General features: G+C 50.5%; 2 protein-coding genes across 3 annotated transcripts; one reads left to right on the forward strand and one right to left on the reverse strand.

Moving 5' to 3' along the window:
• Positions 1–50: 50 nt before the first annotated feature.
• DAZAP2 (DAZ associated protein 2) lies at positions 51–4,314 on the forward strand. 2 transcript variants are annotated; one of them, XM_038577698.1, is made up of 4 exons: positions 51–204; positions 1,243–1,361; positions 1,791–2,036; positions 2,875–4,314. In XM_038577698.1, the coding sequence occupies exons 1-4, from the start codon at positions 192–194 to the stop codon at positions 3,001–3,003; spliced, it is 507 nt and encodes a 168-aa protein (XP_038433626.1). In that variant the 5' UTR covers positions 51–191; the 3' UTR covers positions 3,004–4,314. The 2 variants fall into 2 exon arrangements, with proteins under 2 accessions (XP_038433626.1, XP_038433627.1); XM_038577699.1 differs by having other exon boundaries at positions 1,791–1,959.
• Positions 4,315–5,315: 1,001 nt separating this feature from the next.
• On the reverse strand, positions 5,316–22,734 carry SMAGP (small cell adhesion glycoprotein). Its single transcript, XM_038577700.1, has 4 exons — positions 22,664–22,734; positions 21,722–21,793; positions 6,642–6,722; positions 5,316–5,926 (listed from the first exon to the last, which is right to left on the reverse strand). Exons 2-4 carry the CDS (start codon positions 21,753–21,755, stop codon positions 5,748–5,750), a joined length of 294 nt encoding a protein of 97 aa, XP_038433628.1. The 5' UTR covers positions 21,756–21,793; positions 22,664–22,734; the 3' UTR covers positions 5,316–5,747.
• Positions 22,735–24,476: the final 1,742 nt, after the last annotated feature.

Here is a 24,476-nt window from a genome sequence, read left to right on the forward strand (position 1 = left end):
GCCACGCGCGCCCGCCCTCCAGCTACTGGACGCCGCGCGGGAGGGGCGGGGCTTCCGGTGGCGGCGGCGCTCGGGCGTCGGGTGACGCGAGGCGGACGGGCCGTCACGTGACACGGAAGTGACTACGAACAGGAAGAGGACGAAAAAAATAACCGTCCGCGACGCCGAGCCGAACCGGACCCGCAGCCACCATGAACAGCAAAGGCAAGGGCAGGGGGCGGCCGGGGCCGTCGGGGGGACAGTGCTAGCCTGGAGCGAGCGGGCCCGGAGCCCGGGGTCGCCAAGCGGAGGCTTGGGGCGCGCTGCGCCTCCCTCCCCGGCCGGCTGCGGCCCCGGGGGCCGCGCCAGACGCCTTCGTCATCCCCGAACTGCGGCTGCTCGCTGCTTCCCGGCCCTTTCCTCCTTAAACTCTGTGGCGCAGTTTGGAGCTGCGGGCTCGGGTGGAGGGGCGGGGGGGTGCAGGGGGGAGGCTTGTCATGATGGGCATCTGCGGGAGCAAATGGGGAGCTAGAGCAGGGATGCGGGTCGGCCAATGGCGCGCCGGCGGGGGCGGGGCTTCGCGCTCCGGAACCAGAGGCCGGCGCCCGGGCTTAACCAGTGCGGCGCCGGCGGGCGGGCCCCGGGGCCCGGGGGCCCGGGGGCGGCGGAGGGGTCTCCCTCCGCGTGCCTCGCGCGGCCGCCCGAAGTGCCCCCGGCTCCTGGGACTGTGCCGGCGTCGGGCCCCACACGGTCCTCCGCTGTGCCTCAGGACGGTTCCCGTTATCCTCCCTCGGGTCCCGAGGGCTCACGTCCATCGCGCGCTGTATTCGGAAGGCGACCTTGAGTAGGAAGCGGCGGGGCAAATAACCCGCAACCTCCGTGACCCAACGAGGTCGCGGCTCGGTCCAGCCAGGCCTGTGGCGACCACCCGGAGCCGGGGCAGCGCGTCCCTGCCGTTGGGCACGGGCAGGAACGGGGCCCCACACCTGCCCTGCATCGATGGAGAAGCTCGGGTGTGCCAGTGGGAGGACTGCCCCGGTAGGAGTAGGGATAAGGGTGCGAAGAGAATATTCTCTCGGCCCCAGAAATCAGCCCCCACCCCCACCCCACCACCCAGAGCGGTCTGTCTACACATCTCCAGCTTGCTGCCCCTAGGGCAGCTACCCAGGATGCTCTGCCCCATTTTGGTGGCTCTGTGTGGTAGGCAACATGCATTTTCTTTTTCTTTCCTTTTTTTTTCTTTTTTTCTTTCTTGTCTTCCAGGTCAATATCCAACGCAGCCAACCTATCCCGTGCAGCCTCCTGGGAACCCAGTGTACCCTCAGACCTTGCATCTCCCTCAGGCTCCACCCTATACTGATGCTCCACCTGCCTACTCAGAGGTGCTTCCAGTTTACTAGACTTGAACCCAGTGCTCTTGGGTCACATCTTCAGTCCTTAGCTAATAAGCCTGAGTCCACGCATATCTATTCAGTGTCCGTAAATAGGAGAAGGGAGGGCTCACGTGAATAGTCTGAAACACTGTACACTTCAGCGCAATTTCTGTTGGGGTTGAGACTGCATCATCTGATTGTTTCATGTTTTTTTTTTTTTTTTTTTTTTGGCACCGGGTGAGGTTAAGAAGATGAGCTTGCGTTCCTTGAGCCTCACGTTAGCTATGGCAGGAAGTGATGCAGGAGGGTACTGAGTGGCAGTGGAAAGGCAGTTTGTGTAACTCAAGAGTGTAATCTGCACAAGGACAATTAAGAATTGAGCGTAGAAGGGATCTAAAATCGGAATGTCATAAAGTAACCTGTTGCCTTCTCTTCTAGCTCTATCGTCCGAGCTTCGTGCATCCGGGGGCTGCCACGGTCCCCACCATGTCAGCTGCATTTCCTGGCGCCTCACTGTATCTTCCCATGGCCCAATCTGTGGCTGTTGGACCTTTAGGTTCCACAATCCCCATGGCTTATTATCCAGTTGGTCCCATCTATCCACCTGGTTCAGCAGTGCTGGTGGAAGGAGGGTATGATGCAGGTGCCAGATTTGGAGCGGGGGCTACTGCTGGCAACATTCCTGTGAGTATGACCTTATCAGAACAACTCAGCTCTTACGTAGTTTAACTTTCTGAAGAGATTACATATTCATCCTTTCACCATCCCTGGGTAATAGCTGTGGTATGGGTATAAGCACTGACATCCAGTAGTTGGGCAGAAAGCAGTTGAGGGGGCAGGAGAACTGTGGCAAGTCAGTAGCATCTGGCACATTCCCTGGGGCCTGAGTTAACCAGATTCCTTTGTTTTCCTATACCTCTTTAAAGCATTAGGAGTCCTGCCTGCTGCTTTTGCAGTTCCACTTTGGTACTGGTCTAGTAATACTCCTTATTCAGCCTGTAACATTTACTTCAAATTTGCCTTCAGTATGGCATTCCATTAAGAAACGTGATAAAAGAAAAACGTGATGAGTAAAAATGGAGAAAGACACATGAGATAAGCACTGTGTGTTATATGTAGGCAACTTGAATTTAAATAAAATAATAATTTTTAAAATCCTGAAAAAAATGAAGAAAGCATAGTCCCCTATTAAGTGGCATTTAGAAAGATACTAGAGATTTTAGTTATGTTGCCTGCTTAGCTCCCCCCTCTATAAGAATTAGAGCCCAGGTGGTCCTTGCCTCAAAGCCATATACCTGAAATGAGGTGAGAATGCCTTTAAATGAGTGGTAGGCTCTTTTCCTGTCTGTACCTTTGGGTTCACAGAGAATATAGACCTGCTTTACAACCCACGTTGGCAGAACTAGCTTTAAGATGTGATTGGTCAGGACACTGCCATCTTTCTAATGGATCCTGTTTCACGTGTGTCCACTTCCCTTGTCTCAGCTGCCCTCTGCCCATCAACCTTGTCTTTTCCTTTCAGCCTCCACCCCCTGGATGCCCTCCCAACGCTGCTCAGCTTGCAGTCATGCAGGGAGCCAATGTCCTCGTAACTCAGCGGAAGGGAAACTTCTTCATGGGTGGCTCAGATGGTGGCTACACCATCTGGTGAAGAACCAAGGCCACCTCTATGCCGGGAAAGACATCACATACCTTCAGCACTTCTCACAATGTAACTGCTTTAGTCATATTAACCTGAAGTTGCAGTTTAGACACATGTTGTTGGGGTGTCTTTCTGGTGCCCAAACTTTCAGGCACTTTTCAAACTTAATAAGGAACCATGTAATGGTAGCAGTACCTCCTTAAAGCATTTTGAGGTAGGGGAGGCATCCATTCATAAAATGAATGTGGGTAAAGCAGCCCTAAGGATCTTCCTTTAATTCCTCCGGAGTAATACTGTACCATACTGGTCTTTGCTCTTAGTAATAAAACATCAAATTAGGTTTGGAGGGAACTTTGATCTTCCTAAGAATTAAAGTTGCCAAATTATTCTGATTGGTCTTTAATCTCCTTTAAGTCTTTGATTTCTATTACTTGTTATAAATGAAACGCATTAGTTGTCTGCCTTTCCATCCTTTGCCCCACGTCCCACCCTCAACCCTAGTCTTCCAGTTCCTTCCCGCCAATCTCCATTGAATCAATGGTGCAGGACAGAAAGCCAGTCAGACTAACTTCCTTCTCTCCTTGCACTTCTCCCCACTTGCCATCTTTTAACTAGTCTTTCACAAGGATCCTCTGAAACCCCCTCTGTGCCCCAAGCACAGACCCCATTACTTCTGCTTTTGCATCTCCTCAGGCAAAAGTGGAGGGTGCCTCTCTGGACCCTCCTCATAGGTTGTTTCTTCATCTACGAACCAAACCCAAATTTGCTCCGGTGCCAGAAAAACAGCTCCATTTGAACAAAGGGTATCCATGCAAACCGTACTGTAAACTGGTTTAAAATGTGGGGGCAAGGAGGAGGATGCATTTCAAAAGCCTGATGACATCCGAGCCAAATTAGGGGAAGTTTCCCCATCCAAAAATTGGTTACCAGTTATCAGAGTATCTGATGCAGGCACTCATGGCTCCTGAGAATTCCTCAGCTGGGGTAATGGGGTCATACTATGAATCCCTCACTACAAAATGACTTGAGTCCAGCGAAATCTCATTAGGGTTAAGAATATTTTCAGGGATCCTTAATACTTTGATTTTTGTTTTCTGAAATTGGATTTTATTTTATTTTATCTTATAATTTCAGTTCATCTAAATTTTGTGTTCTGTACATGTGATGTTTGACTGTACCATTGACTGTTATGGAAGTTCAGCGTTGTACGTCTCTCTCTACACTGTGGTGCACTTAACTTGTGGATTTTTTATACTAAAAATGTAGAATAAAGACTATTTTGAAGATTTGAATAAAGTGATGAAGTTGCATTACACCTCACCTCAAGGATTCTTTACTCAACTTGTTTTTAGATTTCTTCTCTATCTTTTATGTCCCACCTAGGATTCAGATAGGTGCTGCTATCATTGCAGGGTTTTAAAGATTTTATTTATTAGAAGGAGAGCACGAGCGGGAGGGAGGAGCAGCCAGCAGGGTACCTGATGGCAGGGCTCCATCCCAGGACCCCGGGATTATGACCTGAGGAGCTATGATTTCTATCAAAACACTGTCTTTTAAACACATCTCGTTTGGGGACTAAGATCCAGTGAGCTTCTCGGCTTGATTCAAAGGGCACTGGTGGGAAAAGTGGTAAGGAGATGGTTGCTGGTTCCCTCTGTGTAGACCCAGCATGGGTCAGGGAAGGGATACCTGGGGGGCTTAGTTAAGCATCTGCCTTCAGCTCAGGTCATGGTCCTGGGGTTCTGGGGCCAAGCCTTAAGTTGGGTTCCCTGCTCAGCTCCTCTGCTGCTCTCTCTCTCTGCCCCTCCTCTCCTCACTCATGCTTTCTCTTGTCTGCTCTCTCTCAAGTAAATAAATAAAATCCTGAAGAAAAAAAAAAAGGTCTGGGAAATTCTAGTCCTTGCCAGCGTGGAAGGTAACCATTTCATCTCCCAGGGTATGTTTCTGATGAGACTCCCCTGGGACAAGTTTCTCACGACCGTCTTGTTTCAAACTCCTGAGATTGTTCTGGGAACTTCTGAAACTTCTCTGGGGTTTTGTTTGTTTGGGAGAGAACGTATGCCAAGCAGTTAAATAAGCAAAAGAAAATGTCCAAAAAGTTTAAAAGTTTAAGCATGGATACGTCAAAATATAAAGGTACTTTTTGCACATGAGAATCAGATTTCTTTACCAATGAACATTTTTAATTGTGATAAAAATAGCATCAGTATATGGTGGTTGGGGAATAATGGAAAGGAAGGGCTCAGATGAGGAGATACAGCACATTCATCGGGGTGGGGTCTTTAGTCTCCTGCCCCGCCCCCCCCCCCCACCCACCCACCCACACACACACACTTGGCCTTTTACCATGGTATCCAGCACCTGGGAAGAACTTCACACACTATTTCTGCTCAGGCTGTCACTAGTTGACCAGGCAGGGGACAGAGAAGCAGCCAGTGGGCCTAACTCTCCTTCCCTTCGACCTTGAAAACTGAAGATGACCGGCACATAACTCATGGTGGCCTGGTGTCGCTCCACCTCATTGGGCAGCCACAGAAACCAGCTATACTACAAAGGCCTGGTTAGAGACCCCATAAATAGCTTTCCCTGGGTCCCTGGCATCAGTCATGTTGGCATTTGGGCCTGTGTCCTAGAAGGAGCTCAGGTTTGCTCGTATCAGTCGATGCTTCTCACTGGCTTGAGATAAAACTTTCACCTAATAAATAGTGTGTTAGCACTGGAGCCTGAATGAGCTCCTCGGGGCCCGAGAATCATCAGATGAAATACTCCTCCTTGTCCCTGCCCTTGGCTGAGTCACTCTCCATTTGGAGGATGGCGCTGGGCTCGCCTTCTGCAGGTTCGTAGGTGACGTAGCTGCCTTTGTTCTTGTACAGGTAAAAGAAGATCAAGATCACGACTGAGAGCAGGGTGAGGAAGACCACGGTGATAACCACTTGGAAAGGAGAGGGAAAATGCAGAGATATTTCAGGATTGAGGAGGTCTCAGTAATTCACGGGGCCCCCTGAATTCAAGGATCCCCTCACTTTGTATAAGCATCCTCCTGTTCTGGTTAAGCAGCATCCACTTCCAAATCCACATTCCCCGACGTGTCCAACTTCCATGGTGCATGATTATCTGGAGTATCCTAGTGCTTAAGCTAAGGACACACGGCTTTTGATTTCTAACAGGACAATTCCCTCTCAACCAGTTCGTGAGGATTCTGATAGAAACAGGAAGGGGGGCGGGGAGGAAATAGCTTGTTCCAACAGGAAGGCATTTTAAAATCCACAGCCTCCTGTAGGGATTTCTCTGATCCCTCCCCTCCTCGTCCTCCCCCACTTGACAAACCACACATATCCTCATCCCTACCCACATACTGGAGTGTAGTGCCTGTACACACTTACATCTATTTGTGGCCACTTCCCACGTTTACTGGCAGTGTCTCTGGCGTGAAGCCTCTAAGAGTCTTTTATAGCTGTGTCTGTGTGTGTGTGTAAGATAACCTACATGCCAAAACGAGCCTATTAATGGATTTGGTCTCCAATTTGCAGTGCTTTCCTGCACAGGGAAAGTCCTCAATCACCACACCGGGTTCCCAGTCAACGGAGCGAGATGGCCCTTGAATTCACTCAAAAAGTCTCTTGGATTTGGCTCTGGGCCTTTGTTACCTGCAATGAGGGCTGTGCTGGCCTCAGCTTCTGGGGACAAGGCTTCAGTGGCCTGCAGAATTGGGGTAGTCATCGGGTCCTCTGGAAAATTTAGAAAAGTGAAAAAAGGAAATGGGGTGAATTCCTTTGTTCTAAAACATACAGTTGTCCTTCAAACTTCACCACCCTACCACTTTCCTAATAAAAAATTCATCGTTCAACTCCTATAGTAAATCCATATAGAAAAACCTGGAGAACAGAATAGAAAATAAACTACCATCCCAAGACATTGAGCATTTTGATGGGGTTTCTCTCTGCCTGATACAGTGGTTAAGAGTATGGGCTCTGGAGCCTAGCTGCTGAGGTTCGAATCTGAGCTCTGTCCTTTACTGGCTGTGTTACCTTCAGAAAACTATCCTAACCCCTCTGCGCGTTGGCTTCTTCATCTGCAAAATAGAGATAACAGTATCTACTCTATAGGGTAGTTGTACAGATACTCAATAAGAGTAAACTATTATTACAAATATATACTTTTACATAGATAAGATCAAATAATGAGGGATCCCTGGGTGGCTGAGCGGTTTAGGTTTAGCGTCTGCCTTCGGCCCAGGACGTGATCCTGGAGTCTCAGGATCGAGTCCCACATCAGGCTTCCCGCATGGAGCCTGCTTCTCCCTCCGCCTGTGTCTCTGCCTCTCTGTCTCTCATGAATAAATAAACAAAATTTTAAAAAAAGATAAAATAATGAGCATATATATATATACATATACACACACACACACACATATATGTACATACTTACATTATATGGGCACATGCATTTCTTTAATGTTCTTACAAAACTCTTTGTAAACATTATTTTTACTTAGTTTTTTTTAAATTGTAGTTATAAAAATAGGCTCCATGCCCAACATGAGTCTCAAACTCAGGACCTTGAGATCAAGAGTCACGTATTCTGCTGACTGAGCCGGCCAGTTGCCCCAACATTATTAAAGATTTTATTTACTTATTCATGCGAAGCAGAGAGAGAGAGAGAGAGAGAGAGAGAGAGAGAGAGAGAGAGAGAAGCAGAGACACAGCCAGAGGGAGAAGCAGGCTCCATGCAGGATCCCAATGTGGGACTCAATCCTGGACCCCGGGATCACGCCCTGAGCCAAAGGCCCCAAAATTATTTTTAAATAATAAAATAATGTTTCTCCCTTATTAACACCCTTTCCTACACTACTTCAGAGTAGGCCCTGTATTTGAAAGGTTCTGAACAAGGCTTCTCCTACTCTAAAATATATCTCATACCTTCTTCTGCTATTGGTCTATCCATCCTTTACAGCCTGAAAGTCCCACCCCTGAAGTCACTACCCAGGGTCGGAACACTCAGAACTACTGGTCTCCAGAAGTCTCTTTTAAAAGAATTTACGTGGGCGTTCAGGGAGTCCTTTAGTTGTGTTCCTAGTTAGCATCGTAGTGTAGGGATTTGAAAAGGCACCGGGTTAAGGTTACTGCGGGACAAGGTATCCTGGGGAAAACCGGCTGGCCGACCGGAATCGCCTGCAGGAGGCCCTATTCAATATTCGTTCAATAAATAATAATAGCAGCACTCACTGACAGGCACTGGGCTAGGCGCGCTGGGGACATGATGGTCGGCCAAGGCCCGCCTTCGTGGAGCGACCCTCCACCACGCCCCGGCTAACGACAGCGACAGGGGAGACCGAGGCAATATGAGGCCTGCAGGAGGGCATGGGACAGAGGGCCTTGATCGAGTCTCCCGGGGGGTGGGACTGCAGCTGGGAGCGGAAGCAGGGCTAGGAGTCGACAGGGTAGAAGGGACAAGGGGCAGGGCACACTCGAGGCCGAGCGCAGAGCCTGGGTCCACGCCCCGGGACAGGAGTCGGCGCGGCCGGAGCTCAGGGCCCGAGCAGGACTCCTGTCTGATGCCTGTCGCCGGCCGGCTCCCGCCTGGGCAGGTGACACGAAGTGGGCAGCGGTGGGCCTGGGACCTGCGGCCCGGGAGCAAAGAAGGGGCCAGTGGTATGGGGCGTGTCTTTACACGGCCGAGAGGAGGCCTGGGCAGGCGCCGGCCGCCTGGGGCACCCCCTCCGCGGTCCTCCCAGCCCAAGCCTGAACCCCAGCAGGAAGCAACCACACAGGGACGCTGTCGAAGCTGCTGGGGTGGAAGGTCGCCCAGGAAGCGCCTAGGCCCTTAAGGAAGTTACCAAACCTCTCGGAGCTTCAGTTTCTTGAGTGGCAGGCAGCTTGGGAAGTGGTTCTGGATGGTTCCTGCGGCTGGTGTTTACACCGGGGAGCACCCCGCCCCGGGGAGCCCCCCCACCTCCGTGGGGCCTGCACCCAGGCACTTGCTTCTAAGGAACAGAGCACAGCAAAAGTGACCGGCTGTCACTTCCGAGGTTACGCTGTGCTGCCTCGGACTCCCAGGGGCCTGCACTCCCTCTTGCCACCATGGCTCTAGAATTCTGTGCAGATGCTCTTCGTTTTGTCTTAAACATTAGAAAACTTAAGATATGCGAAGCGCTGAGAAAAATCGTTTCAGTGCAGAAGCCTAAGTGTGAGGATTAAGGAGATTAAGTTCAATCAATCAACAGCAATTTCCTTTGCTCCTACCACGTGTCTGCCGGAGGCACAGTCCGAGGTGCTGAGAGTGTGGCAGTGATGAGGCCCACGAGGGACTGGACCATGGAGCTCAAGCTCAGTGAGGGTTCAGAGGATAGATACATGCGACTCCCAGAGGTGGGAGGTGATTGCTAGTTGGGAAATTCTGCAAATGATCCCAATTATTATTCTTCTTTTTAAAAAGATTTTATTTATTTATTTATTCATGAGAGACGCACAGAGAGAGGCAGAGACACAGGCAGAGGTAGAAGCAGGCTCCACGCAGGGAGCCCGATGTGGGACTCGATCCCAGGACCCCAGGATCACGACCTGAGCTGAAGGCAGACACTCGACCCCTGAGCCACCCAGGTGCCCCAAATGATCCTAATTATAACAGCTGCCATTTACCAAGTCCCTGCTTGGCCCTGGGTGCTTTATATACACACTCATTAACCCTTACAGCGTCAATCACTTCAAAGTGGATGCTTTTATTTGCTAATGTGGACCGCCAGGCCCTGGGAGAGTTAAGTGACATGGCTCATATCACACATGAAGGAACAGTGCATGGAGCCAAGATCTGAATCCATGGCTACCGGCTCCAAAGCCCAAGCAAGGTATTTATACTAACCCTTCCTATTATGGTCCTTTTATTTATTTATTTTTTTCCAGTAGGGAACAAGGATCATTAAATATGACCATGGGCAGCACCACAAGCTTTCCAGAAAGCTCGAGGGTTTAAAAAATAGGGGTAAAGGTGGAAGAAACACCAGCCAACCACAATCAACTACACACTGTTGCGCCACAAAAAGTGCGTCCTTAATGCGAACTGGCTCAAGGGTCCCTGGTAGGTGGGGAGCGATGCCAGCGTAATGTGGAAGCCGTGATGCTTCACAGACCACCTTGCTACAACTAGATACAGAAACACAGAAAGACCTTCAGAGACATACAATTCAAGGCACCTGGTGACTCAGTCGGTTAAGCATCTGCCTTTGGCTCAGGTCATGATCCTGGGGTCCTAGGATCGAGGCCCACATTGGGTTCCCTGCTCAGCGGGGAGCCTGCTTCTCCCTCTCCCTCTGCCCCATACCCTCACCTCCTCTATCCCCTCAATTCACCCACCCCCGGCCCCATTCCTGCTCCCACTCATGCTTTTTTCTATATCATTCTCTCTCTCAAATAAATACATAGAGTATTTTTAAAAAGATCTAAAAAGGGCAGCCCAGGTGGCTCAGCAATTTAGTCCAGGGCCTGATCCTGGAGACCTGGGATCGAGGCCCAGGTCGGGCTCCCTGCATGGAACCTGCTTCTCCCTCTGCCTCTGTCTCGGTCTCTCTCTCTGTGCTCATGAATAAATAAAATCTTAAAAAAAAAAAAATCTAAAAAAAAAAAGAAAAAGAAAAAAACATACAAGTCAATAGAAGTGCCTTCCTTGGATACAGTTATTGGCTGGCTGGTTTCTGCTTACATTAAGCCATCTGGTGAAGCAGTTAAATACAAATGAAGGAGGTACAAATAAATTTACCTCTATATGAAACCAATGGATTAATGAAGAATAAATAAATAAAATCACACATCAGATTTTTACTTCTGATGAAAATGGTCTCTGTTGGAAGCAAAGGCTCTCTGGAATCTACTTCTAAAAAGAGGAAGCACACACCTCAGGAATAAAGGCTCATCCATTTTGTAGCATGTGTCAGAATTTCCTTTGTTTTTAAGGCTGAATAATATAACAAAGGAAGTTCTGACATATGCTACAAAGTGGATTCCACTTACATGAGGTTCCTAGAATAGTCAGAGCCACAGGGACAGGAAGCAGAATGGAAATGGGCACAGAAGGGATGGGCAGTTACTACTTTTTTTTTTTTAAGGTTTTATTTTTAAGTAATCTCTCCACCCAACGCGGGGCTTGAACTTACAACCCCAAGATCAAGAGTTGCATGCTCTACCGACTGGGCCAGCCAGAGGCCCTGGGATGGGAGCTGTTGTTTAATGGGTACAGAGTGCAGTTTGGGAAGATGAAAGAGTGCTGAAGATGGATGGTGGTGATGGCTGCACAACAGTGTGAATGGACTTCATGCCACAGGACTGTATACTTCAATATTGTCAATTTTATGTTACGTATGAATTTACTATATACCTTTTTCTTCATACAGTTTACATTCTGGGAAGGTAAGATGGACAATAAATAAGTACGTAAAAGATACATTTACTATTTTTATTATTTTTTAAAGATTTATTTATTTATGATAGAGAGGGGGGGGGGGCAGAGACACAGGAGAAGGGAGAAGCAGACTCCATACCGGGAGCCTGACGTGGGACTTGATCCCGGGACTCCAGGATCACACCCTGGGCCAAAGGCAGGCGCCAAACCGCCAAGCCACCCAGGGATCCCCCAAGATACATATATTAGATGTGGATTAGTGCTATGTAGAAAAAAAGAGCAGGAAGGGGTAGGGGGTTGGCACGTGGACAGGGGTGGTCAGGAAGTCTTCCTGATACCGAATAATACTGAAATACTGAACAATACTGAAAGGCACTGGGGCTGTTGCACGCTTGGCATGCTTAAGGCACAGCACAGAGGTCACTGAATAGAGCAAGGGAACAAGAGGAGATGAAATGGAGGTTGGGTGTTGTAAGCCATGGAAGGGCTTCGGCTCTTTTGGTGACTGAAATGGGGTTTTGGGGCAGAGACTGGATTTTTATTTTATTTAAGATTTTATTTATTTATTCATAAGAGACACAGCGAGAGAGAGGCAGAGACACAGGCAGAGGGAGAAGCAGGCTCCGTGCAGGGAGCCCAATGTGGGACTCGATCCGGGGACTCCAGGATCACGTGCTGAGCCGAAGGCAGACACTCAACCGCTGAGCCGCCCAGGCGTCCCATGGATTTTTATTTTAAAGTACTGCTTCTTGGGGCACCTGGGTGGCTCAGGGCATGACCCAGGGATCCTGGGATCGAGTCCTGCATCAGGTTCCCTGCAGGGAGTCTGCTTCTCCCTACACCTGTGTCTCTGCCTCTCTCTGTGTCTCTCATGAATAAATAAATAAAATCTTAAAAAAAAAAAAAAAAAAAAAGCAGTGCTTCTCAACCTCTGTTGTACATAAGAATCCTCTAAGGACCTTGTTAAAATGACTTAGGGGGTGTAGGTTAGGGCCTGAAATTCCAAAGACCACACCTTTGAAACACTGAGACCACCATGTTGTGAGGAAGCCCAGTGTAGCCCACTGGAGGACAAGAGGCCCCACCGAGGAAAACAGAGGCACCTGAGGCTCAGCTGACAGCCAATACCAGTTGTGAGACATGGGAGGGAGTCTGTCTCGGATCTTCCAGCCCCATGGACCTTCCAGAGAATTGCAGCTGTGTGAGCAGGCACAGGGGAAACCAGCCAAATCACAGAATTGTATAAGAATAATAAGTTGCTATTGTTATAAGCCACTGGTTGTTGAGGTGGTTTATTAAGGTAACTGAAACAGAAGCTGATTTTAAAGGGTCTCTTTTTAAGAACATTTTTTTTATTTACTTGAGGGAGACAGAGCAAGAGCAGAATTGGGGGCAGAGACAGAAGGATAGGGAGAAGCAGGCTCCCTGATGCACAGGGAACCCGATGTGGGGCTCAATCCCAGGACCCTGAGCTGAAGGCAGACGCTTAGCCCACTGTGGCACCCAGGTGCCCCTTAAAGGATCCCTTTGACTGCCGTATGGACAACCGGTGGGCTGTGGGAATGTGGAGACAGGAGCAGAAGCAGGTTGTATCCCACATAAGGGCAAACCTTTTCCTCCTGGCTTAAAAGCATTGACTGAGGGTAGCAGCAGCCCAGAGAGAAAGTGGGAGGATTCTGGGTACATTCTGACACTAAGACTCACAGGATACAGGGTGGAGTCAAGGATGACACCAAGGTTTTGGGCTGGAGGGAAGGTAGGCATGGTGTCCCCGAGATGGGAAGCCTGCAGCAGGCACAGATGTGGAAGGGCAGATCTGGGTTCCATCTGGCACATGACTGCTTATCAGACACCCAAGAGCAGGTGTTAAGACCGGAATTTCGGGAAGAGGACTGGACTGGGGATTTAAAAAGTCAGCATACTGGGCAGCCCGGGGGGCTCAGCAGTTTAGTGCCATCTTCAGCCCAGGGATCGAGTCCTGCGTCGGGCTCCCTGCATGGATCCTGCTTCTCCCTCTGCCTGTGTCTCTGCCTCTCTCACTCTCTGTGTCTCATGAATAAATAAATAAAATCTTAAAAAAAAGAAAAGTCAGCATATTGCAGCCCACGAGAATGGGCGAGATCACCAAGGGAGTAAGTACAGTAGAGGCCCAAGGGCGGGGCCCAGAAAGGAAAGAGCAAAGGAGACCAAGTAGTAGCAGCTGAACAGATCGAGTATGAGGACTGTGGGGCTTTGCCACGCAGGACTCGTGTGTGACCTGACGACAGAAGCTCTGGTGACGAGCTGCGTAGAAGACCCTGGTTGGCAGGGGATTCGAGAGAAAAAAAAAAGGGGGGGAAGTAGAGGAACTGGAGGTAGAATGTAGATAAACTCTTTTTTTCCCTGTAACTGTGAGCAGAGAAATGGGGCTGTAGTTGGAGGGGGAAGGGAGCTCAAGTTTTTTGTTTGTTTTTTCAAGGATGGGAGAAATGACAGCATGTTTATGTACAGATAGGAATAACTCGGATGAGAGGGAACAGCTGGTGACACATGAGGGAGGGGACGGCTGCGACCCGTCCTTCAAGGGACGGGATCCAGCGCACGACCGAGGGGCTGGCTGCAGGCGGAGGGCCCGGGCACAGGCGGGCGGCGGGAGCCTTCGGCGGCTCTTTCCGAGAACTTTAACTCGCTCAAGAAAACAGAAGCAAGGTCATCAGTGCGGAGTGAGGATGGGAGTCGGAGTTTAAGGAGAGCCGAAGGTGCTGCAGGAGCAAACAGTGTCATATCACAGAACACGGATGAGACTGTTTATAATAGGGGCGCCCGGGGGGCTCGGTCGCTCGAGCAACAGACTCTTGGTTTCAGGGCACGATCCCAGGGTCCTGGGATGGAGCCCCTGGGGGTGGGTGCCCTGCTCAGCGGGGAATCTGCGTCTCTTCCTTTCCCTTTGCCCCTTCCCCAGCTTGTTTGTTCTCTCTCTCTCTCTCTCTCCAAAATCAATCCGTAAATTTTTTTTAAAAAAGACTGTTTATAATATCTTATGGAGTAATACAGCCTGGCTGTAAGGACTCGGGGGAGTAGTAACCGACCATCAGGGAAAGAAGTGCTGCGAGTCTAACCACTGGTTCTTCCTCTGGGATTTGACCTTAGTTCTTTTTGAATTGATACTATTAAGTCAAAGCAAGCCAGGGCCAAATTTAAGGTCTTTCTGTAACTCAAAATAAAAATATTACATCATAAGACAGGTATAAGAAAGTTCAGTATCGGGGATCCCTGGGTGGCTCAGCTGTTTAGGGCCTGCCTTTGGCCCGGGGCGTGATCCTAGAGACCCGGGATCAAGTCCCACATCAGGCTCCCTGCATGGAGCCTGCTTCTTCTTCTGCCCACCCCCCCCTTTCTCTCTCGCTCTGTGTCTCTCATGAATAACTAAATAAAAATATTTAAAAAAATGGCTTCTCTTAAAAAACAAACAAACAAACAAACAAAAAAAAAAAAACTATGCTTTAAAAAAAAAAAAAAAGAAAGGGACACCTGGGCGGCTCAGTGGTTAAGCGTCTGCCTTCAGCTCAGGGCATGATCCTGGAGTCCCAGGATCAAGTCCCACGTCAGGTTCTCTGCGTGGAGCCTGCTTCTCCCTCTGCCTATGTCTCTGCTTCTCTATCTCTCTCTGTGTCTCTCATGAATAAATAAATAAAATCTTAAAAAAGAAAAAAAGAAAGTTCAGTATCATTTTTCCCTTATGGTAGTAATTCTGGCTTTTTTGCTAGACTTTTCTGATATATTGCATATTCAGTTCTTGGCAAGGTCTTTGGATGATCCACTTTATGGGCGCCTTCCACTGGAGCTTTGTGTAGAAGTGCTTTAGTGCCCTTTGGGTAAACACAGACTCCTGAGGGCCCAGGAAAGGCTTGATAATTTGTGCAAGTCTCCAAACGAGGGGCAACTAACAAACAGATATACAGATTTCAAACGACCGGGGAAATGGGCCAAACTGAACAAGATGAGAATTTGACAGTTTTCCGTCTTGTTCAACTGCTGACAAAGAAAAGAATGGGGGATGCCGCGGCTTGGCAGCAGCAGATATAAAACACAGTGAGATCGCCAGAAAGCAACGGGTCCCGGAAGGATATACCCTCAAATGGCAACGAGAGAGCTAGGTTGTAGAATTTTGATGGCTTTTTTTTCCTTCTATATGCTTTCCTTTATCTTCCAAATCTCTTACGATGATGAATACAGTTGACCCTTGAACAACATGGGTTTGAACTGCATGGGTCCACTTAAAATGTGGATGCCCCCCCATCAATACAGTACAGTATTGTAAATGCATGTTCACTTAGGATTTTTTTCCTTCCTTCTTTCTTCCTTTGAGAGAGAGAGGGACGCCTGGGTGGCTCAGTGGTTGAGTGTCTGCCTTTGACTCAGGTCCTGATCCCGGGGTCCTGGGATCGAGGCCCCGCATCAGGCATCCTGTGTGGAGCCTGCCTCTCCCTCTGCCTCTGTGTCTCTCATGAATAAATAAATAAAATCTTTAAAAAAGAGAGAGAGATCATGAGCAGAGGGGAGGGGAGAGGGAGCAGCAGACTCCCTGCTGAGCAGGAGCCCATCAAGGGGCTCAATCCTGGGACCTTTGGGATCATGACTTGAGCAAGGCAGACATTTAACGGACTGAGCCACCCAGGCAGCCCCTCTTATGATTTTCTTTTCTTTTCTTTTTTTTTCTTAAATTTTTTTTTAAAGGTGAGGTTTTTTTATTTTATTTTATTTTATTTTTAATTTTTATTTATTTATGATAGTCACACACAGAAAGAGAGAGAGAGGCAGAGACACAGGCAGAGGGAGAAGCAGGCCCCATACACCGGGAGCCTGACGTGGGATTCGATCCTGGGTCTCCAGGATCGCACCCTGGGCCAAAGGCAGGCGCCAAACCGCTGCGCCACCCAGGGATCCCATGATTTTCTTAACAACATTTTCTTTTCTCCAGGCTTCCTTTATTCCAAGAATACAGTATATAATACATACACCCATGCAAAATACGTGTTAATCAACTATTTATTATTGGTAAGGCTTTTAGTAGACTATTAGTAGTTAAGTTCTGGGGAAGTCAAGAGTTATACATGATTTTTGTCTGTGTGGGGGCATCAGTGCCCCTATAAGTCCCCATGTTGTTCAAGAGTCAACTCTTCTTTTATAATCTTTTTTTTTCCTTAAAGATTTTATTTATTTGAGAGAAAGAGCAAGCATGAGGGGCAGAGGGAGAAGCAGACTCCCCACTGGGCAGGGAGCCTGATGTGGGGCTCGATCCCAGGACCCTGAGATCATGACCTGACCCAAAGGCAGATGCTTAACTGACTGAGCCACCCAGGCATCCCTGTTCTTTTATAGTCTTAAAAAATTTAAAACTTGCTGTTACTTTAGGCCCCATTAATATAAATATGGTCTCTAAGAATGGAGGCAATAGTGCGGCCCTACTTTGTGCCACTCTTAGACCGCTGAGCCATGTCTGGGAGTGACAATTCTGTCGTGAACAGCCAGTGTAGTGAATGGCTTGGAAATTGTATAAGGAAAGCTGGCAAGAGAAAGCCCAGAAAGAAAACTTAGGGAGAGACTAGAACTTGAATGGTATCTTCAAATATGCCGATGGACGGCCTGTCCAAGAGGACCACTGGTGGAAACTAATGGGAGAGAGAGGTCTCTCCCAGAGAAGAGCAAAACTGGTTAAATGCTTCCTGGCATACTGGAGAGAGAAATTTAGCACAGAATGGGTGGTTGACCAGCTGACCCTCAGGATCTTTCTCAGCCTTAGATTTGCAGTTTTTTATCTTTATTTATTTATTTATTTTTTAATTATTTTTTATTTATTTATGATAGTCACACACACACACACAGAGAGAGAGAGAGAGAGAGAGAGAGAGAGAGAGGCAGAGACACAGGTAGAGGGAGAAGCAGACTCCATGCACCGGGAGCCCGACGTGGGATTCGATCCCGGGTCTCCAGGATTGCACCCTGGGCCAAAGGCAGACGCCAAACCACTGCGCCACCCAGGGATCCCTTGCAGTTTTTTATAAATTGAAAGTGTTTTAGCAGCATTCTCTTCCAAATAAAATTTGTGAACAGGTGAAATCTCAGTGAAGGCTGTAGTTTAGCTATCAGCATTATACCAAGGTTAATTTCTTGGTTTCCACAATAGGCCATGATCATGTAAGACACTGACATTAGGGAAAACTGCCTGAAGGGTATATGGGAACTCTCTGTACTATTTTTGTCGCTTTTCTATAAATCTAAAATTATTCCAAAATAAAATGTTTACTTTAAAAAAAATCAGGGACGCCTGGGTGGCTCAGCAGTTGAGCATCTGCCTTTGGCTCGGGGCATGATCCCAGGGTCCTGGGATCGAGTCCTGCATCGGGCTCCCCGCATGGACCCTGCTTCTCCCTCTGCCTGTCTCTCTGCCTCTCTCTGTGCGTCTCTCATGAATAAATAAAGCTAAATAAATAAATAAATAAATAAATTTTTAAAAATAAAATTTTTGAACTCCACAAAAAGCTGTTTCAGACTAAAGGACACTGGGTATCCTAGGTGCTAGTGACCTAGGATCTTCAGGCTTCAAGTGTCAGAACTGTAATCTGTGGGGTCACCTGGCTGGCTCAGTCAGTAGAGCATGTGACTCTTAATCTAAGAATTGTGGGTTGAACCCTCATGTTGGGTGTGGAGCCTACTTAAAAAAAAAAAAAAAAGAACTGTAATCTATATTTGTTATTTATAGTTCACAAAACATATTTTATCTCCACTCCACGGTGGTGATGTAAGCAGGGTTGATGTTATCATGGACAAGCTCAGTAAACTGCATCAACCAGCCCAGGGTCACTCAGCTGTTGGCTGTGCTGGGCTTGGAATCCATCTCCTCGTTCCAGGGTTCTTACCGGACACACTATCAACTCTCCAGGTTCGGGAAGTATCTCTGCTCTGCCTCCACTAACCATTTTGTTTACATGTCCACTGGGTTTGGTTCCCTGAGTTTTACTGCAGAATGAAGAGGGTGTTCACCACAGTGCTGTTTACAAGAGTGACACACATATCTGAATGTCCATCAGCAGAGGAATGATTAAATAAATTACAGGCCATTCATTCCGGAAACACTATACAGTTGTTAAAAGGAATGTGGTAGGATCTGCAGTTACTGGCACAGGATATACGGTTAGATGAAAAAAGCAAATTGCTAGGGCAGTAATGTGTAATATGATTACATGTTTAAAAAAAGTAAATTAAAATGAAACTATAAACACACACAGACACATATATATATCTGCATATACATAGAAAAGGTCCAGAAGGCTATTCTTTAGGGGGCATGTAATAGCCTTTTGATGACAAAATAAACAACAATAAAGTAAATTTAAGTTTGGGAAGCCTAGTGTAAAAAGAGGGTGAATGGTTTATATCTCTCTAAGCTCCTGCTTACAGCTGTTACCTCTTTTAAGATTTATTAAAAATATATATTTATTTACTCATGAGAGATACAGAGAGAGGCAGAGACACAGGCAGAGGGAGAAGCAGGCTCCATGCAGGGAACCTGATGTGGGACTCAATTCTGGGATCCCGGGGTCACACCCTGAGCCGAAGGCTGACGCTTAACCACTGAGCCACGCAGGTGCCCCAGCTCTGCTACCTCCTGTTCCTACACCACTTCTCTCCTGTCTCCCTCTCCAAACAGTAACAAATGTTACTCTCTTCCTTCCCTCTCCTCAGGCTTGGAAGGACTGTGACCCTCCTCTCTCAGGTGGGGGGCCTGGGGTGGAGCACCACAACAAGACTTGAGGTTCCACTCAGATCCTAACCAATGAAAGCAAATGAACTTCAAGATCTATTTTGCCTACTTACCCTTTTTTGAGTTGTTGTTAACCCAGTTACCCGTTGGTTTCTTTGTGGCCCTTGTTTCCAGGCTAAATCTCTTATCACTGAGGCATCAGATCCTTTGCCACCTGAGTCTGCCAACCTACTTATTTACTGTAGACCTGCCCAACAAAGGACGGCTCCCCCAATTCTCCTTTCCATGGGAACCTGCCCTAGAATTCTGCTTCCTTTCTCCTTCCTTCCACGTGCCTGGGCCAGTGGGGTGCAGTGAGACTCTGAGAGCGGTATATCATGACAGAAAGAACACAGGCGTTGGAGTAAATCACACTTGGCACAAAATCCTGTCTTGGCCCTTATTAACCACGTGACCTTGGGAGAATTGAACCTCTAAAAATTTCTTAATTGCCCTGAACTTCAGTTATTCCTTCTGTAAAATGAGAATAAAACCCGTTCGTGAGGTTGTGGTAAGGAATAAGCAAGATGAAAAACAAGAAGCCAATTAAAAAACGGGCAAGGACTTGAAGAGATGTCTGTAAAGGAGATATGCAAGAAGAAGAAAGCAGATGACACATAAAAGATGCTCAGTATCACTAATCATTAGGGAAATGTAAATCAAAACCCTAAGAGATGGCACTTCACACGCATTACGATGGCTACTATCAAAAAAAAAAAAAAAAAAAGGAAAGAAAAGGGTGTTGGCGAGGATGTGGAGAAACCAGAACCCTTGTGCACTGCTGGTGGGAATGTAATATGGTGCAGCCGCTGCATAAAACAGTGTAGCGGTTCCTCAAAAAATTAAACAGATCACCACATGATCCAGCAATTCCACTTCTGGGTATCGACCCCAAAGCAAGTACTCAAGAAGAGATCTGTATACCCGTGTTCCCAGCAGCCTCATTCACAAGAGCCAAACGGCGGAAGCAATCTGCCCCTGCATAAATGGACAAAATGACATATGACATGTATAGGTGATGATGTGTGTTGGAGATTATCCAGCCTTAAAGAGGAAAGGACGTTCTGACAGATGCTACAACACGGATGAACTCTGGAGATGTTCAGCGAAAAAAGCCAGACGCAAAATGACAAATACTGTATGATTCCACTTATATGAGGCACCGAGTCAAATGTACACAGAGACAGAGTAAAATGTTGCTTATCAGGAGCTGAAGGGAGGGGGAAGGGGGAGCTACTGCCTAATCGATAGAGTTTCAGTTTGGGAAGATGACACAGTTCTGCAGACCGATGGCAAGGATGATCGCACAGGAATGTGATTATTAATCAATACTCAACGCCACCGAACTACCAACACTTGGGTTAAAGTGATAACATGTATATTATATATATTTTACCACAAATTTATAAACAGAAAGAAAAGAATTGGCCCAAGTCCTAAGTTCTCGGCTGCCAAAGCGTCACCTCTTTTCCCCGTGGGTAGGTTTATTCTAGGGATCCCCTGCCTTCTCTTCCAGAACACCTTCCACGACAAACTCAGTCTCTGTGGTTTCACACATGGCACTGACTTGATCTCGAACGCCCACCACACCCTTCTTGGCCCGGGCTACTCTTCAAGAATAAGGGCTAAGGGCTCCGTCCCAGGTCACCCCCTCCCCCTTCATGAAGCCTTTGCTGACCAGTCTGGACTTCTATCCACCTCTCGTCTCTCAAAGGACAACGGACGTTCTGAATCGTGTGCATCACGGTCACAGAGGACAGCGTCTTACGCTTCCCTGGGGTTGCCACTCACCTGTTTCCACATCAGCACAGTGGATGATGGCTGTCCTGATGAATGCCAGGTGAGGCGGTGTACGTGAAAACAAAGGTGTAGAGACCAAGCAAGGCTCGGTTCCTCCCTTACCCTCCACAAAACCACAATGAAAACCACCAGTGACCACCTGATGCTTTATCTGGCTCAGCTGGGTTACTAGGCAAAAGGCAGGAATTCTCAGTGGGGTGAGAGGTGGATCCCTGCCCGAGCACAGCTGCGGGAAACAGTGGGTTTTGAGGCTGGAGTGTATCATCAGAGGAGTGGAATTAAAAAGCAGGCACAAAAATAAAATAAAATAATAAAAAAATAAAAAGCAGGCACAATTCCTTGCCAGACAGGCACCCGTTAATCATACTGACCAACGATGCGGAGTGTGGAGTGCTTCCTCGGTAGGGGAGCCTGGGCTAGGTGTTTTATACGGGGTGTCTCATTTCATCTTCACGAATAACCTCATAAGATAGGAACCATCTCCCCATTTTACAAATGAGAAAACTGGAGCCTGGAAGGCAGATCGGCGACTCCGGGTCACAAAGCTTGAAGGGGCAGTACCAGGAACTGGCCCAGGTCCATGGGGGCCAGCCCTCTGGTTGCCCTCCGCGGCCTCCCAGGGCCCTTCCCCGCGCCAGGCGGGCACAGGGAGGAGGGAAGGTCGCCCCATCTGGGCGGAGGCCCCGAGGACCTGCAGGCCTGGTGCGGGCGGGCTGAGTCTCCACCATCCGCTCGGGAAGAGCCTTCACCTACCTCCTGGAGGCGCGGTGCTCAGCAGGCTGGTCATTGCGGCGAACCGACGGGCACCTCCGCGGAGAGGCGGGCCTGCGGGGGGACGGACGCGGCAGGCATGAGGGGGGCCCCTCCCGGCGCCGGCGACCCTGGGGCCCCGGGGGGCCTTTGGGGCCGGGGTTTCCCGGATTCCGTCCCCCGGGGGGCTCGCCCTAAGCGCTTCTCTCGCGTCTCTCGCCCCGGGTGCGGCGCCACGTGCAGACGGGAGCTCCGCCGCCCCTGAACCAGCGGCCCCGGCCCGTCGCGCGGCCCCACCTTCCCCTAAGGGACGCCTCGGGGCCCGGGCGAGGTCGGCCAGGGGGCGCGCCGCTGCCCCGCTCCGCCGCCGGGAGCCTGCGCGCCGCCCGCCACTAGGGGGCAGCGGCGGCCGGGAGGGCACCGCGTGGGGGCAGGGCCGCGGCCCCGGGCGTGGAGGTGGGGGCTCGGGGCCCCGCAGCCCGGCCCCGGCCGCCGAGCATCCCCCCGGGCCGCCCCCGGCCGCCGAGCCCCCCCTGCCCCCGGGCCGGCGCGGACGTCGGGGCTGGCGCGGCGGGGGCTCCGGGGGTCGGCCCCGGCCCCCCGCTCCCCCGGCCGCGCTCCCCTGCTCCCGCGCTCCCCCGGCCGCGCACTCGGTTCCCGCTCCCCGCTCCCCCGGCCCCGCTCCCCCAGCCCCGCTCCCCCGGCCCCCCTCTCCCGGCCCCGCTCCCCTGCTCCCGCGCTCCCCCGGCCGCGCACTCGGTTCCCGCTCCCCGCTCCCCCGGCCCCGCTCCCCCAGCCCCGCTCCCCCGGCCCCCCTCTCCCGGCCCCGCTCCCCTGCTCCCCGCTCCCCGGCCGCGCACTCTGTTCCCGGGCAGCCCCGGGCGCCGGCCGTCGGGACGGGAGGCTCGGCCGCCGTGCGCTCGCGGGCCCGGGCTGGGCGCTCACCGTGGGTGGCTCGGCGGCCGCGGAAGGGCCCGGGCCGCTCCTCTCCGCGCGTCCTCCGAGCCGGGCGGGCGGGCGGGGGCCGCGGGGCGCCGGGGCCGGGCCGGGGCAGCCGCGCACGGACGCGCCGCCTGGCTGCGGAGGCGGAGGCGGAGGGGGCGGCGGGGCGGCGGGGCGGCGGGCTGGGTGGGACAGGAAGACGCGGAGCAGCCGCCCTCTGCAGGTCCCGGGCCGCCGGCCGCCTCCGCTGCCCCGGGCCGCAGGGCTGCCTCCGTCCGCCCGGCCTCGGCTCCTCCTCCCGCGCCCCGAGGGGCCGCCGGCCGGGGTGGGCTGGGATGCGCGGCCCGGAGCCGTCCGCTCGCCCCCGTCGACGTAATTTGAATTTCCTGCACGTGGGGAAAGTGACACTCACGGGCGTTTGCATAGCATTTACGCAAATAGGTCGGAGTGAGGAGCCGGAGCCCAAGCCAGCTGGGCGGGGCACGGGGGGAGGACGTGGGGGAGGGGGAGGGCATCCGGTGGGAGGGGGCACCGTGGGGAGGGCACGGGGGAGGGCACCGGGCGTGGGGGAGGGGGAGGGCATGGGGGAAGGACATGGGGGAGGGGGAAGGACTTGGGGGGAGGGCAGGGGTGGAGGGCGGAGGGCAGGGGGGTGAGGGCACCGGACAGAGGACAGGGGGATCCCTCCGATCAGATGATCCGATCGTCCAGTCCGAGGCTCCTGAGGCTGGGCCGTGTGCATGTGCAGGACGAGAGCCTCACAGCCTTTGGAGACACCCCCCCCTTGGTCAGCCGTGCGACTTGGGGCGAGCTCCCTGACATGCTCCCAAGCCTCCCCTCATCCCTGGAATGAAGGCTTATCCTAGCCACAGCTCTGGCACCCGGTGGGCACGTGGTCGCGAGCGGGCCAGGCCATCACGGGCCATCGTGCCGCAGCCATCCCGACTCACTTCTCGGGGGGCCGGAATGTTCCCAGATTGATGAGCCCCGTGACTAAGGATGTAAGGCTAAAGCCACGGGCCCTGGAATCCTCGCTGCTGTGTGATCTCGGACAAGTGACTTCGGTTTCATTTCTCCATCGAGGGCGATACCTGCCTCGTGAAGTTCCTGGGGGGGAGGGGGGCGGAGTTACTACATCTGAAGCCTTGGCCCTTACCTGGCACGGAGTAAGCGCTCAGTACCTGCTAGCTTTCATCTCGGCTTCCTGTTAGGGTTAGGACTCAAGGGTTGGTCCCTGCCCTGCATCCCGAGATGCGGACTTCCTTGCTTATTCCCGTGAGGAGTTCTCTAGTTTTGGAAATCAGTATCTTATAGACTGATTGTGCATGTTCATTGGGGAACAGAGGCTCACAGTCTGAGAGAATAGAGGAATGGTGTGAGAGCAAGAGTGAAGACGTAAATAAAATAAGCAAGGGTGGTTGCTTTCATTCCTAAAGATATTATTTGGTTGGTAGAAACCAGAGGAAAAGAAGAGTGAGCTGATGAAATTCATTTTATTCAAATATATTTTTAAAAAGAGTTTATTTATTTGAGAGAGGGAGAGAGAGAACATGAGGGGCGGGGAGCGGGGCAGAGGGGGAAGCTGACTCCCCACTGAGCAGGGAACGGAAGGACAACAGGGAGCTTGATCCCAGGACCCTGAGATCCTGACCTGAGCCAAAGGCAGATGCTTAACCAAGTTCCACCCAGGAACCCCTATTTAAATATATTTTTCAAGACACAGCAGTTATCAGTGAGAAACAAAAAAGCCCATGTGTGGGAAAAGTACCAAGCCAGCCAAGAAAGGCAAAGAAAGTAACACGTAGGCAAGAGGTAT

The sequence above is a fragment of the Canis lupus genome, chromosome 27 (assembly GCF_011100685.1).
Source record: "Canis lupus familiaris isolate Mischka breed German Shepherd chromosome 27, alternate assembly UU_Cfam_GSD_1.0, whole genome shotgun sequence".
In the NCBI taxonomy this organism is placed as follows: Eukaryota; Metazoa; Chordata; class Mammalia; order Carnivora; family Canidae; genus Canis; species Canis lupus.

Bases quoted from the DNA above. Each gene is read 5' to 3' on its own strand.
- DAZAP2 (XM_038577699.1), top strand. The intron at 1,362-1,790 runs GTGCTTCCAGTT...CTTCTCTTCTAG, and splicing joins CTCCACCTGCCTACTCAGAG to CTCTATCGTCCGAGCTTCGT. The intron at 1,960-2,874 runs GTTCAGCAGTGC...TTTTCCTTTCAG, and splicing joins TGGTCCCATCTATCCACCTG to CCTCCACCCCCTGGATGCCC.
- SMAGP (XM_038577700.1), bottom strand. From the start codon at position 21,755: ATGACCAGCCTGCTGAGCACCGCGCCTCCAGGAG. The intron at 6,723-21,721 runs GTAGGTGAAGGC...TAAATTTTCCAG, and splicing joins GAGCACCGCGCCTCCAGGAG to AGGACCCGATGACTACCCCA. The intron at 5,927-6,641 runs GTAACAAAGGCC...CTCCTTTCCAAG, and splicing joins CAGCACAGCCCTCATTGCAG to TGGTTATCACCGTGGTCTTC.